General features: G+C 40.1%; 1 protein-coding gene across 16 annotated transcripts in view; it reads right to left on the bottom strand.

Annotated features, from left to right (window-relative positions):
* Window positions 1-1,101: 1,101 nt before the first annotated feature.
* The window catches only part of EPB41L3 (erythrocyte membrane protein band 4.1 like 3), a 136,109-nt gene continuing 124,866 nt past the window's right edge, over window positions 1,102-12,344 (bottom strand). For 8 of the 16 annotated variants that reach the window (XM_059858488.1, XM_059858480.1, XM_059858471.1 and 5 more), the window contains 9 exons: window positions 11,728-11,802; window positions 11,210-11,311; window positions 9,097-9,219; window positions 8,176-8,568; window positions 7,010-7,141; window positions 6,495-6,593; window positions 5,342-5,422; window positions 4,960-5,076; window positions 1,102-3,725 (listed from right to left, as the gene is read on the bottom strand). In XM_059858488.1, coding sequence (XP_059714471.1) covers window positions 4,966-5,076; window positions 5,342-5,422; window positions 6,495-6,593; window positions 7,010-7,141; window positions 8,176-8,568; window positions 9,097-9,219; window positions 11,210-11,311; window positions 11,728-11,802 — 1,116 coding nt within the window. In that variant the 3' untranslated portion in view covers window positions 1,102-3,725; window positions 4,960-4,965. The remainder of the gene's footprint in view (window positions 3,726-4,959; window positions 5,077-5,341; window positions 5,423-6,494; window positions 6,594-7,009; window positions 7,142-8,175; window positions 8,569-9,096; window positions 9,220-11,209; window positions 11,312-11,727; window positions 11,803-12,344) is intronic. The other 8 variants (XM_059858547.1, XM_059858556.1, XM_059858566.1 and 5 more) reach the window with 5 other exon arrangements.

Here is a 12,344-nt window from a genome sequence, read left to right as displayed (position 1 = left end):
GCTGATGTGGCATAACATTAGTGACAAAAGACACAGAAGCCCACTATTGGCAGTGTAAGATTGATGTAGTCTTTGGAACCAATAGATTTAAGAAAAGTGCTTATTTTTCTTTCTTTAAAAATAACATAAGAAATTGAGTTAGTGTTACTCAAAGCAATCCACTTGTCGAGCCATAGTCCATCCACAGTACCTCAAACCACCACTGTACCTTGGGATCTATATAGGACTGCAGGAGATCTCAGCATACCTGCAGGCATGTCACAAACCTTCAATAGGAGACATTATTAAAAATAATTATTTGATTCCTAGTTCTGAAGAATCTCGACCATTATTGCTCCGGTATAAAAAAGCAGAATGTATTTCTTTATCTCATCCTTAATTCCTGTGAAGATGTAAAGGTGAAGCTTGTAAATGTGTTTTCTGATTTGACTGACAGAATTGTTCTGGTGTAAGGAAGGAAACCTGCAGCAAGAGTTGCCAGTGTGACTGACAAACTGAAGCCTTGACTCAATGTCCAATTTATATGCCATGAAGAACTATTTATCAAGAGCTATCATTTTTGCAGATGCAAATTGTTGTGCAGAGAAGCACATCATCTCACCAACTGCCTAAATCTGCTCTGGGAAGAAAAAAGTCTAAGCTGTTAAGCCCTTGCTTTGATTCGGTATATGCATTTAGAAGCTCATTAAATGTTTTTTTATATTTGCTTGAGAACAGAAATACCATTACTTGCCATTTGTGATGAAACAGCCTTAAAATCTTCAGGGGCATAAATGCTAAGGAATTCCAAACAGCCTTTAAAATGTCAGTGTGATGCATTCACTCTTTCTGTATGTGTAATGGTCACTGGTGCTGTGGTCACTGGCTATGCCCATTCTTGCCTGGTGTGCAAAGCCCTTACCATAAAGGCTCAGAGTAGTCAGTTCTCTCAGGATTGAAGCTGGGATTCCAGCTGTAGCAAGTAAGGCTGGCTCCCGGGCTGGTGTCTGTGTTGGCAGTGCTGCCCACAAGTAACACACTGATGGTTTGTTTTCCAGGCTGGTTCATGTTGAGAAGCCAGACAAAGACCAACAACAAATGAGAAGAGACAGAGACAAAAGATGGTTGGTAGAAACAGGCAGGTGCTCTTTATTTCATGTGGCACAGCATTAGGCAGACAACCCAAGAAACAGTTTCTAACAAAAACCAAAGCTATAACTTCCAGGAACCATCCCCCAAACAAGGGTCTACTACCAACAGTGGCACTGAGATGTCCTTGCCTGTCCACTCTCATCTCCTCACAGTTTATATGCGCTTAGGCAGTATCTTAGTGGTGAGTGTCCTTTCCAAGGAGACTAACTTCCTACAATGCAATATCTTTAGACAGCGTACATACTGTGCAGGATCACCAGAGTACAATCTCCTCAAGCCATGCTAAAATATAATGCTAACTCTGGAGAGAAGGCTGTGCGATCGCCTCGTGTCTCTCTGAGGTAATACAATGCTGTTTCTTAGCTGACAACATGAGGGGCACCTGAAGGAGGATCGATATGGCTTCAGAGTCTATTTTTAAACTCCTGATGCAGTAGCAAGGACCTGGTGTGCCACCGGCCAAGACAGGGTGAGGACCTCTTCCAGCCCTGACCGCCGCTGGGCACCAGCAGCACCAGAGAGCTGAGCCTAGCGTCACTCAGGGGGATGAGAACAGAGATGGTCTTGGGCTAGGAGGAGGAGGAGGAGGAGAGGGCCATCAAAGGTCACAACAGACCATCAGCTTTGCTCGGCCATTAGGCAAGAGGTAACAATGACAGCGGGGGCAGGGAGGGGTTACATCATTAGCACTCCAGATTTAAAGGCATTAAGAATGGCTGGTGGAAGGAAGATGTTTTGGAGACTAGGGGCAAAGCTTTAAAAGCCTTGGGATATTACTTTTAATTATTATCTAAAGGTTATTCTCTCTATATATACTATTTTTCTTTCTAAATTATGAAAATAAACATTTATTAACAAGTCACTGGGTCAAATCCTGCTCTCCACTGAAGGCAAATCCATTGGCTTCAATGGGAGGGAGCCCTGTGTAAACAACGAAGGGCAAATTTGGCCCTTTATGTCCTGAAAAGTCTGCTTGTACCCATTGCCTTTCAATCCTGCAAGGAAAACCAGATTGAAGGGTGAACTAATTGTTACAAATTTCTCTTAAACTACCAAGGGGGTGTCAGTGAGATGTGGCAAAGGAGCAAAAAAAAAAACCAAAAAACCACCAAAAAAAAGAAAGGAACCAATAAGTAATACTGCTTTAAAGACAATCTTATCCATGTTTCAGAGCCAAAGTACAAAATGAGAGTGGATCTGGATCAAGCACTACTGGCCTTTACTTTCTAAGCAACAACAAAATTCTTCATTTAGCTTCGGCGAAATGTTACACAACCAGAGAAAACAGAAGGAACCAAACAGTCCTTTTCCTTTGCAAACATCATATGCCCAAAGGTGAACACTGTCATCCCTTTGGATTCTCCGCTAACTCCCACTGTCTGCACAGTGCAGTGTCAGCCACTGAAGACAAAACACATCTACTGTGCACATGAGTGAAGCCTGTGGTGTCTTACAAACATAACATTTTGATGTTTTGAATACTAAGGACCACTAGGTGCTTTTAGACACAGAACAATACGATTTCAGATGCATTTACCACTTTTATTTCACTATGCAGAAACATACATTCACCATGTGTTGTGATGCAGCTGACAGTGTAATGGACGCTATCCTTTCCGTGGGTATTAGAGCTGGACACTAGCGAGTTTTCAGTGGACGTTCTGTACAGGTTAAGGCTTGACTCAGAACTAGATAGTAAATGCTGACCAGATTCTCAAACAGATTTTTTTTTTTCCTCTGAGAACAAAAGGGAAATCAATAGAAAACCATCACGGTTATTTCAGATTAATAATTTTCTAAAGCTGCAAACTAAGTAAAATACAGATTTTTTTTTTTTCTCCAAAATAACTACATATAATTTACAAGGTTAGGATCTGTGAAGGGTGACTGGAAGCTGACTCTGAACAATGCTGACAAAAATCATTAAAGTTAATATACTAAAATCATTACTACCTCATAAGGTATTCAGTCAGGTATACAAAGCACACTTTGTAAGCATTTATATGTTTTGATAAGAGTAAAGATTCATCATCATTTATCGGGCAGTAATAAAACCAGATGAAACAAATATAAGATTCAAGTTGTTTACTGAATAAACTGTGTTATTGGCACATCTAATGTGTGGTAAAACATTATACACAGTACCTATACAGCTTCTAGCATTTTCGGGGTAATTTTCATTTACAATATCCGTAAACAAAAGGCTTGCCACCTAACAAATTTTAATTTGTTTAGACTTTCAGAAACTGTGAAAGGCATGAACTGTTTATGTGTTACATGAGATCACTGTTTATATTGTTTATGAACGTGCAGGTAAAGCTGAAAACTTAGACATTTTAAGAAAATTAAAAATGCTGCTTTTCTGTAATTTTATTGTCGCTTCATGCAATATTGTTTAACTGCTGCTGATTCAGATTGCTTTCTATGGGAAGGTATCTCTGCCAGTTTCTTTATTAACGGTCAAGATCAATTCTTCTGTACTGAAATTTTCCATAGACAGATACAAGTCAGTCAGGTTGGAACTGAGACTCCGTATAGGTTCTCGTATTCCTACTGGTATGCATGTCTGGATTCATATGCATTCTAGGTTATTCCTGCAGAAAAGAGAACTGAGTTAATTATTCAAAATAAGTACTCTCTTGCAAAAGAGATTTTGTCAATTTGTTCATACAAGAAAAGCTGTTTGAAAATGGCATATCCCACTATAAGCAACTTGGACCAAATCCAAAGTCCACTGATGCCAATGGAAAGAATTAGTGACATCAATAGACTTTTAAGCAAGCCACATTGAGCTGTCTCTGAAACAATTAGCAGAATACCACAAGAATCACAGCTACTCACTCCTTAGTGACTGGTTCCATCTTCCAAATAAATAACTGACACTGAAATTCAGTTTTCTTTAGGGTCTGTATATCCAAAAGCAGGAGAGCCAAAGAGCTTCAAAAGGTGCTGTGCATTATACTCTGTTACTTACACCAAGTGCTAGGGAATACATATTGTTTTAAGAATAAAATGCTGCTATCGATTCAACAAATCTGACAAGCAGCTTTTTCTTCCCCTTCTGCATACAGCATTCAAAGCAATTTGTGCAATGGTGCTGGCATTAAGAGCTTTTGCATAGCAGGTTAGTATGCATGACATGTTTCTGCACACAGAATAAATATAGGAATATTGAGATGTCTGTTTAGCCAGCCACTATTGGAGAGCATGCCTTTGCTGAGAAAAAGCTAGACGCAAGGAAAGCTGCATTATCATCTCATCCTGATAAACAATGCTGCTTTAAAACATTAAATGCTCTTTCAAGTACAAGAAAGCCAAGACACCCAAATACCGACAAATTAATTCACTGCGTTTAAAAGCAAGTTGGACCATATCTTTGCAAGTTGGGAATTGAAGCCTAACTTTTAACATATCTGCACAAGACATTTAAAAAGCAGCTGTAGGTTTTTTCCCTTGGCATTTTTAAACAAAAATGCACACCTTTAAGAACAAATTGTTTTTGTTCTTAAATGACACAAAAGCAGACAACAGATTTTTTTTGACTTCAGAAGTAGAAAATTAGACCATAACAAAGCATGGACAATGAGGACTTTTCAGAGAGCCAACGAAAGCAAATGAGTAGTATCTCTTTCTCCAGCTGGCACTGTTTAACGAAGGCAGATGTCTAGAGCTGAATGTGGTTTACTTTCAAATATCAGAAGTGATACCCAGCAACTTGAAAATGCCAGTGAGAGAAAGTGAAGAGTTAAAGGTGAAATATGGTAGGAAAACAACATCTGCAACATGCCAGCCCAGTAAATGCCTAGGAAAATCATCTGGTCCTCTTACCTGTGGTCAATCCTCCCCATCTTCTGGTGTGATTTCTGTTTCTTTATGTACCACTACTTTGGTCACTGACATGTCAGGGTGCTGCTCTTTGGCTTCTTTAATTGCCTGAGCCAGCGCCTATCCCAAGGAAACCACAGAAGGGCAAAAACAAAAAGGAGGTGGAACATGCATGATCAATAGCAAGGTGGAGAGATTCATGACATATTACACAATTTACAAATGAGGAAAATGATTAAAATATGAAATATACCATCACTAATTTAACTACTATTCCAATTTAATTAAGGCATGCCAGTATGGATAATATCTGTCAAAGCAATGTTTAGAAATGTTCTCTTTTGCAGTCTTCAGGGTAGCCTTTTTAGCAGTTTGTAGATTTTACCTGATCATGATCAATATCTGCATCTCCTGTGATGACTATTCGTTTTTCAATTCTTGTCTCTGAGATGCCTCCTTTCACAGTCTAGATGGGAGGGACAAAAAATGCATGTCAGTAACTCACTTTAGAGTGCTGCCACTCATGCCCAGAATGATCAGTGCAGGAACCCTCTCATGACTGGTCCGAAACAGCTTAAAGAGGGGACAAGCTGGACTGCAAGTGAGCAGCTCTGGAGCTGGTCTGAATGCTCTGAATGGACTAATGACCTCCAGATGTCCTTCCAACACAGGTAATTTTATAATTGGAGTTAATCTGCACATGCATCAAGAGAGATGCTTGCATGTTAAAAATGGCAAACTTTTCCCATGAAAAAGAGAATGGGAATACAGACAGCCCCATATTCAGACCTATTTAAGTCCAACTGCTTGCTTCAGAATGGGGTGGCATGGCCTTTGTATGGCTCATCTACTAATGGGGGAACTTCTCTGCAGAAAGATAAGATCCTGTTCTCAGTGAATATTGGTAGGAGAGCTGTCACAGCACTAAGAGAGTTTCTATTTAGGGAGGAACTGTTATTTAAATACCACCTTAGAACCTGGAAGACACAGCATGGTTTGTCTGTGCAGATGAGCTTTTGGCCTGGCTGTGGGCAAGTTCCTCAGGGTACCACCCATAAACACAGCCAAGGTGTTGGAGCGGACTGAATGTCCTGTTATGGTACAGGATATAGATTCACTATGTGCTTTCAACACTGTGCAGTGCTAATCTCAGGGCTGAAAGGCACAGTCATGTCAATGGAGCCTCATGCTCAGACAAGTTATTCCTTCCAGGCTACCATATGATGCCAATGTGGTTATACTCTTTCTGGTTCCAGGTAGCATGTGCAGCTAAATCAAGTGTTTCTGTACAGCAAAGTTTTGTGCTTGCACAGATATACCTTAAGGGTTTAGGATTCATGTCAAGCCATTGGATGATGTGTTAATCAACCTAGCACGGCCAAAGACAGGTGAATAAAGACAAGTACTTATGGTAAATTTACAACATTTTGTGAAGAGAATAACAGAATGTGTTCCCTATCTGAAATAAATCATAGAACCAAAGCTAAGATAGCATACACCCTGGTGAAGAAGGAGCTCCCTGTTTTCTGAGGACTCACTTTGGTGATATGTGTAGTAGTTGTAGTGCTGGTGGTTTCAGATGTGATTGTTTGTGCACTCATCAATACCCCTGGTTCCGAGTCAGCACTGCAATCCACCTAGAAAGCAGAAGAGAAAACCAGTCACCAAAAAAGGATCCTAAGCATCGGGAATCAAGAACTGGACTGTTAAACTTCCCTATTTCTACAGATCTTCATAAAGTGAGTATCTTATGGTAGGGAAAAACTGCTATTAGGGTGACCATGTGTCAGTATTTCTCTGTGCATGTGGAGGCTGTCCTTCCCCTCAGAAAGCACAGATGAGAAGATGGAGCTTTTAAACCTGCAGTTTCATCAATGTTCTAGAAAACCAGGATGTGAGAGTGACCCTCAGGTAAGTTACTCTTATGTACATCCTCCTCATGCTAATATTTAATACTTGAACAACTTAGAAAAGTTCACATAAAGCATGGGTGAAGAAATGGGTTCCTTAAAGGCACATTAAATTAGACCATGTCTTTTGCAGCATTTCTTACCTGAGAAGACTCATATGTAATGGTTTTTGTTTCTGTATGGACTACTGGCACTTCCTTTGTTGAAATTTCAAGGGTTTCCCCAGCAGCAGGAACACTGCTGAAACTTATAGTCTCAGTCTTCACAACTGGTGACTGCGTGAACAAAAAAAGAAGGAATTGGAACATTTAGCAAAGCCTATGGTTTCTCAGAACAATTTTCTTTTGCTTGGGGCAAAGAAAGAAAAAATAAAAAGTGTTCTGCATTTAACAACAACAAAAAAAAAAAGAGAGAAAATGCTCTTAATTACAGTGGTACATTCATATATATATAATGCTGGCAACATTTAGAACTTCCCTGGATTTTATGAAAATAAAGTCTAAAATGCTCTAAATATTACAAGAGGCAATGTTCACAACTTGAAAAACAGGAGGCTCCCTGAGAACGTCAGGAAACAGTTTTTCACTGTGAGAGTGACTGAACACTGGCACAGGTTGCCCAAGGATATTGTGGAATGTACTTCACTGAAGATACTCAGAGTTTCTCTGGACATTGTCCTGGGCAGCAACTCACTCTGGATGTCCCTGTCTGATCAGGGGATTGGAGCAGATGACCTCCAGAGGGCCCTTCCAGCCTCCACTGTTCTGAGAATCTGTGATTCTACATTTTCTTAAAATGACAAGAGAATGAATTCTGTCCAGGCTTAGTCTTTTTATCTCTGGGGGAAAAGCCCCGCACAAAACAGCTCTTGAAATTCTACTAATGGGGCTAAGATAAGGAACCCGGTCTGTTTAAGACACAGTACACTTATTTATAATTGTACCAAGCATGGAAAAAACAATCCTTTTCCTGTCTTTGGGGACACATGAATTTCGATGGACTTTTCCCAAACAGAATGCCAGCTGATCTTGCTATCAGTTGTGTAAAATGCCATGAAATTTGGTATTTCTCTGCAGCATGAAAAGCAGTTAAAGTAAAACATGCATGGCATTTTACTAATGATTGAAACCAGCAGCAAGCCTTGCAGGTGACATGCAAGAAGGAAATAAGAGCAGAAAAAACCTGCTTTCTGTAAAAGTGCAATCATACAAGCTAGGCACACTTTACTTTCAATGACAGGAATTAACTTAGCCTACTATTGCCTACATTCACAATTCAGCACAGACACGACCAATTTAACAAAAGTTACCTCAAAATGAGGTTTTCTTTCCAAAGACTCTGAAAGTTGGACTGTTGTTCTGTGCTCCTCCGCCTGCTCACACGAAGCAGCGGCAGCGACTCCTTCCTGTTTGGTTAGGGCTTTCCCAGCCTCCTCCCTTTTTTCCTCCTTCGCCCCCTCAGTCCCAGCAGAGCCCTCCTTCCCTTTCACGCCGGCAGCCACCGCCGACGCTGCCTCAGCCTGGGCATCCAGCGTAAGTCCGGCCACTTTAGCAGGATCCCCGCCTGCATGCACCTCCAGCCCATGTCTCTCCTTGACAACTACAGTCTCCTGTACAACCTTCTGCACTGTATCCTGATCCGGCTGAACTGCTTGCTTCATGTCGCTGGAAGTTATCTCCTGAGACGTCGTCGTGTCTATTCTCTGCAGGGAAGGAGGAAAAAAACCCTCAGCATCAGAAGCAGGCAACACTATTTGCAGTAGCACCCAAGCTTAATGTACTGTGAACATAAATTTAAGAAAATGGGCATTATATTTTGCCAAGCTATTTCTCCCACGTTGCATGGATTTTTTGTTCTCAGAACGTTATCAGTACAGTGGAAATGGAAAACAAAGCAAGAAGCAAAATTTTTAAAAGTGAAGAGAAATTTCAGTGTTGGTATTCTTCTCTTTGGTATTTTTATGTGAGTTTTACAAAGGCAAAATATAGCACCCCAAAAAATGACCAAAATAAAATGAAATGAAAGAAAAGCTGGTTGTTGTTGCCTTTTTTTCTTTTTTTTTTCCTTTTTGGTGAAGCTTCTGTTGTGGTCCATTGAATCAAAAGAAAACACAAATGAATACATGCATTAGTTGTACAGTTCCATATTGTGCAAAAAACCACAAAATAAGAGAAAAGCAAAAGTAATTGGTGCATGGTTATGACATCGATGGAGGGAATCAAGCAGCCACCTGAGCCCAGGTATGGGAAGTAGAAGTAACCCCTCCTATGAACTCAGTTGGTTTTCTGGCGGACTCTATTAAAGTGAAGATATCTGAACCATCCAAGGTTTTTTCACTGGTGGACTGTTTAGTCTAAATAGACAAAGAAATGTAGAGTCATACACAGAAAAAAGGCAGACCCATATGCACAGACATATTAATTGCCAAAACCAGAGGCGGAGAAGGAGGAAAAAGGAGAGAAGGTTGCAGGGGCACGGAGAGGTTGGAAACAGGAAAAGAATGGGAAAATAAACCAGAGCGAATTTATAATGGCTGTAGTAAGCAATAGTTACAAAGCGTAATTGTTAGCATTGGCGTTTTGCTGGTTCAAGCAAACCCTTTTTTTTTTCCTTTTATTAACAAGCCACAGCAGCAATACTGAATTTCAGTACATAAACCAGAAAGGTTGAAAGCCTTAGATAATGTCTGCTTCAGACTGTGAGACGGATTCAAAGTATGAGAGAAAAATAATAAGCCGGGTTGGCTGCTGTCAACATAAAGCCAGGCAGCAAGAGAACTCAAAGCTAGGGTGGTGTGAAGGGATTGCCTAAAAGAAGTCATGCTTTTATCTTTAAATCGTGGCGTGAAGTCAAAGCCACTTGTTACCACTACTCTTGATGCAGACGACTCAGTAACATAGTGAGCAGTAGCAATGGTAAATGGCTGTTCTCTGGAATATCTCCACTCAGACAGGCTCTTATCTGTCCGGGCAAACGCCCCTGCTTTTACAGCTTCTCCGCCAAGATGCTTTTCTGCTTTGCCAAGCTGTAAGCTTTCCAGTGTACCAAGTAACTGCAAATCCTGGTCCATCCTTAGTGTCTTTTTCAAACTCTCCTCTTCAGGACTCTGCAACTGAGTTTCTGCTTCCTTTATGGGTGTCAGAGAGTCAGACAGCCTTCTTCTCGTGCTCTGCACGTCGGATCCCCGCCTGGCTTTCTCATCAGTGACAGGCTTGAGGACTTCATACTTGGCCACTATTGGAACGATTTTCACAGATTCTTGAACTTCCCTTTCCAGTTTTTGCAAAGTTTCTCCTGAAGGCTGTACTGCTTTTTCGCCCTCTTTAGCTTTACTTGTCATGGTTACAATTTTCCCAGATACGGTATCATAGGACTTTCCTAGGGTGAACATTTTCTGCTTATTCTCCTCATTGGATTGTATTTCACTTTCCAAGTCCTCAAAGCTCTGCATTAGAACGGTACTGGATTTTAATATCTCAGGTGGAAAGGCAGTTTTACTGCTCACAGTCACTACTTTGTACGCCAGATTTTTTTCCGATTCACCATCAACTACCTCAGAGGGGATTTTGTCTATAACAACCCAATCCTCAGTGCCCTATATTTGAGATATAAAAGCTAAATTAGAATATCTGCAGGTTTATCTGTACTTCAGGAGCACTAAATTATGAAGACTTTTAAGAAATCATGTTGCTTTTTCTGAAAGCATATAGTAATTTCTAGCATTGTACCTCTTAGAGCAGCTATCAAGCAAATGAATAGAATCACCTTGGGCAAAATATGATTTCTTTGCATATTCTCTCTCTTCAGAGGTCCACATAACATGGACCCAAAAATATAACTTTTGCCACACTATTTCTGTATTTGTTTGAAACAAAATAGCATGTCAGGACATAATTATAGTGGAGACTGGAATCAACCTGGGGTTAAAAATCACATATCGCAGTGGTTCACAAAGCTACAGTCAAAAACAAATTACAAAAATAGGGCAAATAAGCCCATTCAACTGTACCCTAGTTGTTGCAAACATGCTGCTCATGATGTTTTAGAATAGTACTCTTCTGTACATAGCCTGCACCGAATTTCCTTGTTTTCATTAGAATATCAACACCCTTCAGGACTGTTTAAATGGAGAAGCACAACACAACAAACTGCATAAACTAAGCATACTACTAAAAATTCTGAATGAAACTTAATTGCAGCATCTTTTTTCCTCCTCATGCAAATATGCTATGTGATTTGCTTTGACTATGCAATCAGCATCCGGTTATTTGACTTTAAGACCTTAACTTCTGTATTTAACTAAGCAAATGATGTAGTTTAAAATCAAATGAATTAAAAATAACCTCTAGGGATGATGGGATACTTTTCTGGATAATGATTTGATGAGAAGTAACCAAAGTGCCAGCAGATTCTCCTTCCTGCAGCTTCTTCTCTATCACACTTGGCTAATAGAAAAACCAATAAAAATATAAAGTTCACCATCACTCAGCATCATCTAAATTCAGTTGACAATATAAAGGAAATGCATTCTCGTGACAGAAGTGCCTCATTCACCGTAATTTTCTCAGTGAGGTTTATGCAGGAAATGCATGCAAACTGCAAACAACATCCAAACTGCACCGTGCAAGCAGATTTCTAACTGGCAGAGAAATTAGTCTCCATTAGGAAGCCATAAGCTCTGGAGAGGACCCATTCCTCAGAATTTGGTCTCCAGATTACATCTCTGCCTGGAACTTATTAAATAATAACAATAAAAAAAAAATATGAAAAGGGAGGGCTTGGAAAAGAAAAGAGATAATAAAATAATAAATCATTGCCATCCTTTCTGACTGCATTTCAATGAAATATTGTTTGTTTTTACCTGCATTTCAAGGAATGTAGTACCTCCCTTCTGCAAAAATATGAGTTTTTCTGATTTTTCTGTTTCTTCTTTGGTCTAATGTCAGGGGAATAAATGATTTTAGTAAATGGAGGGCATATATACTATACTTCAGAGTAGTTCATATTTCTCTAAAAATTATTAATCTAATGGAAAATTAGGAAACAGAACTAAAGAGAATAATTTTGCAGCACAGAGGTTTCCAATGAGAAGTGAAATCAGTCTCTCTCTATGGTGAATGCAAAGGAGACATGAATATAGAAATGGTATGCACAAGTGTAGCACAAAACCCACCAAACTGAGTAAGACCCAGGTGTGGATGCACTGCGTTTGTTTCATTTCATATGATTCATTTAACTGGGGCTGATGCCAGCTCACACAGCTTCCACCAATAGCCCAGAACAGGCCCCTGCACCTTCACTCTGGGCAAGGCTCTCTCCTGAGTTTGCAGCCCCCTCTGCTGAAGCAGGCAGAAGGTGTGCCCAGCCATGATTTCAGCTCTCCCTTTTTCCCTGATGGTGTTAGAAGCCTTAGGAGCAGTTTTCCTACAGAGGGAGCTAACTGCTGTTCTATTATCCTGTAGTGTGACACTGAGATCT

The sequence above is a fragment of the Haemorhous mexicanus genome, chromosome 1, assembly GCF_027477595.1.
Source record: "Haemorhous mexicanus isolate bHaeMex1 chromosome 1, bHaeMex1.pri, whole genome shotgun sequence".
In the NCBI taxonomy this organism is placed as follows: Eukaryota; Metazoa; Chordata; class Aves; order Passeriformes; family Fringillidae; genus Haemorhous; species Haemorhous mexicanus.
Note: the sequence above shows the minus strand (reverse complement) of the source record. Positions and strands in the feature narration are given on the sequence as shown.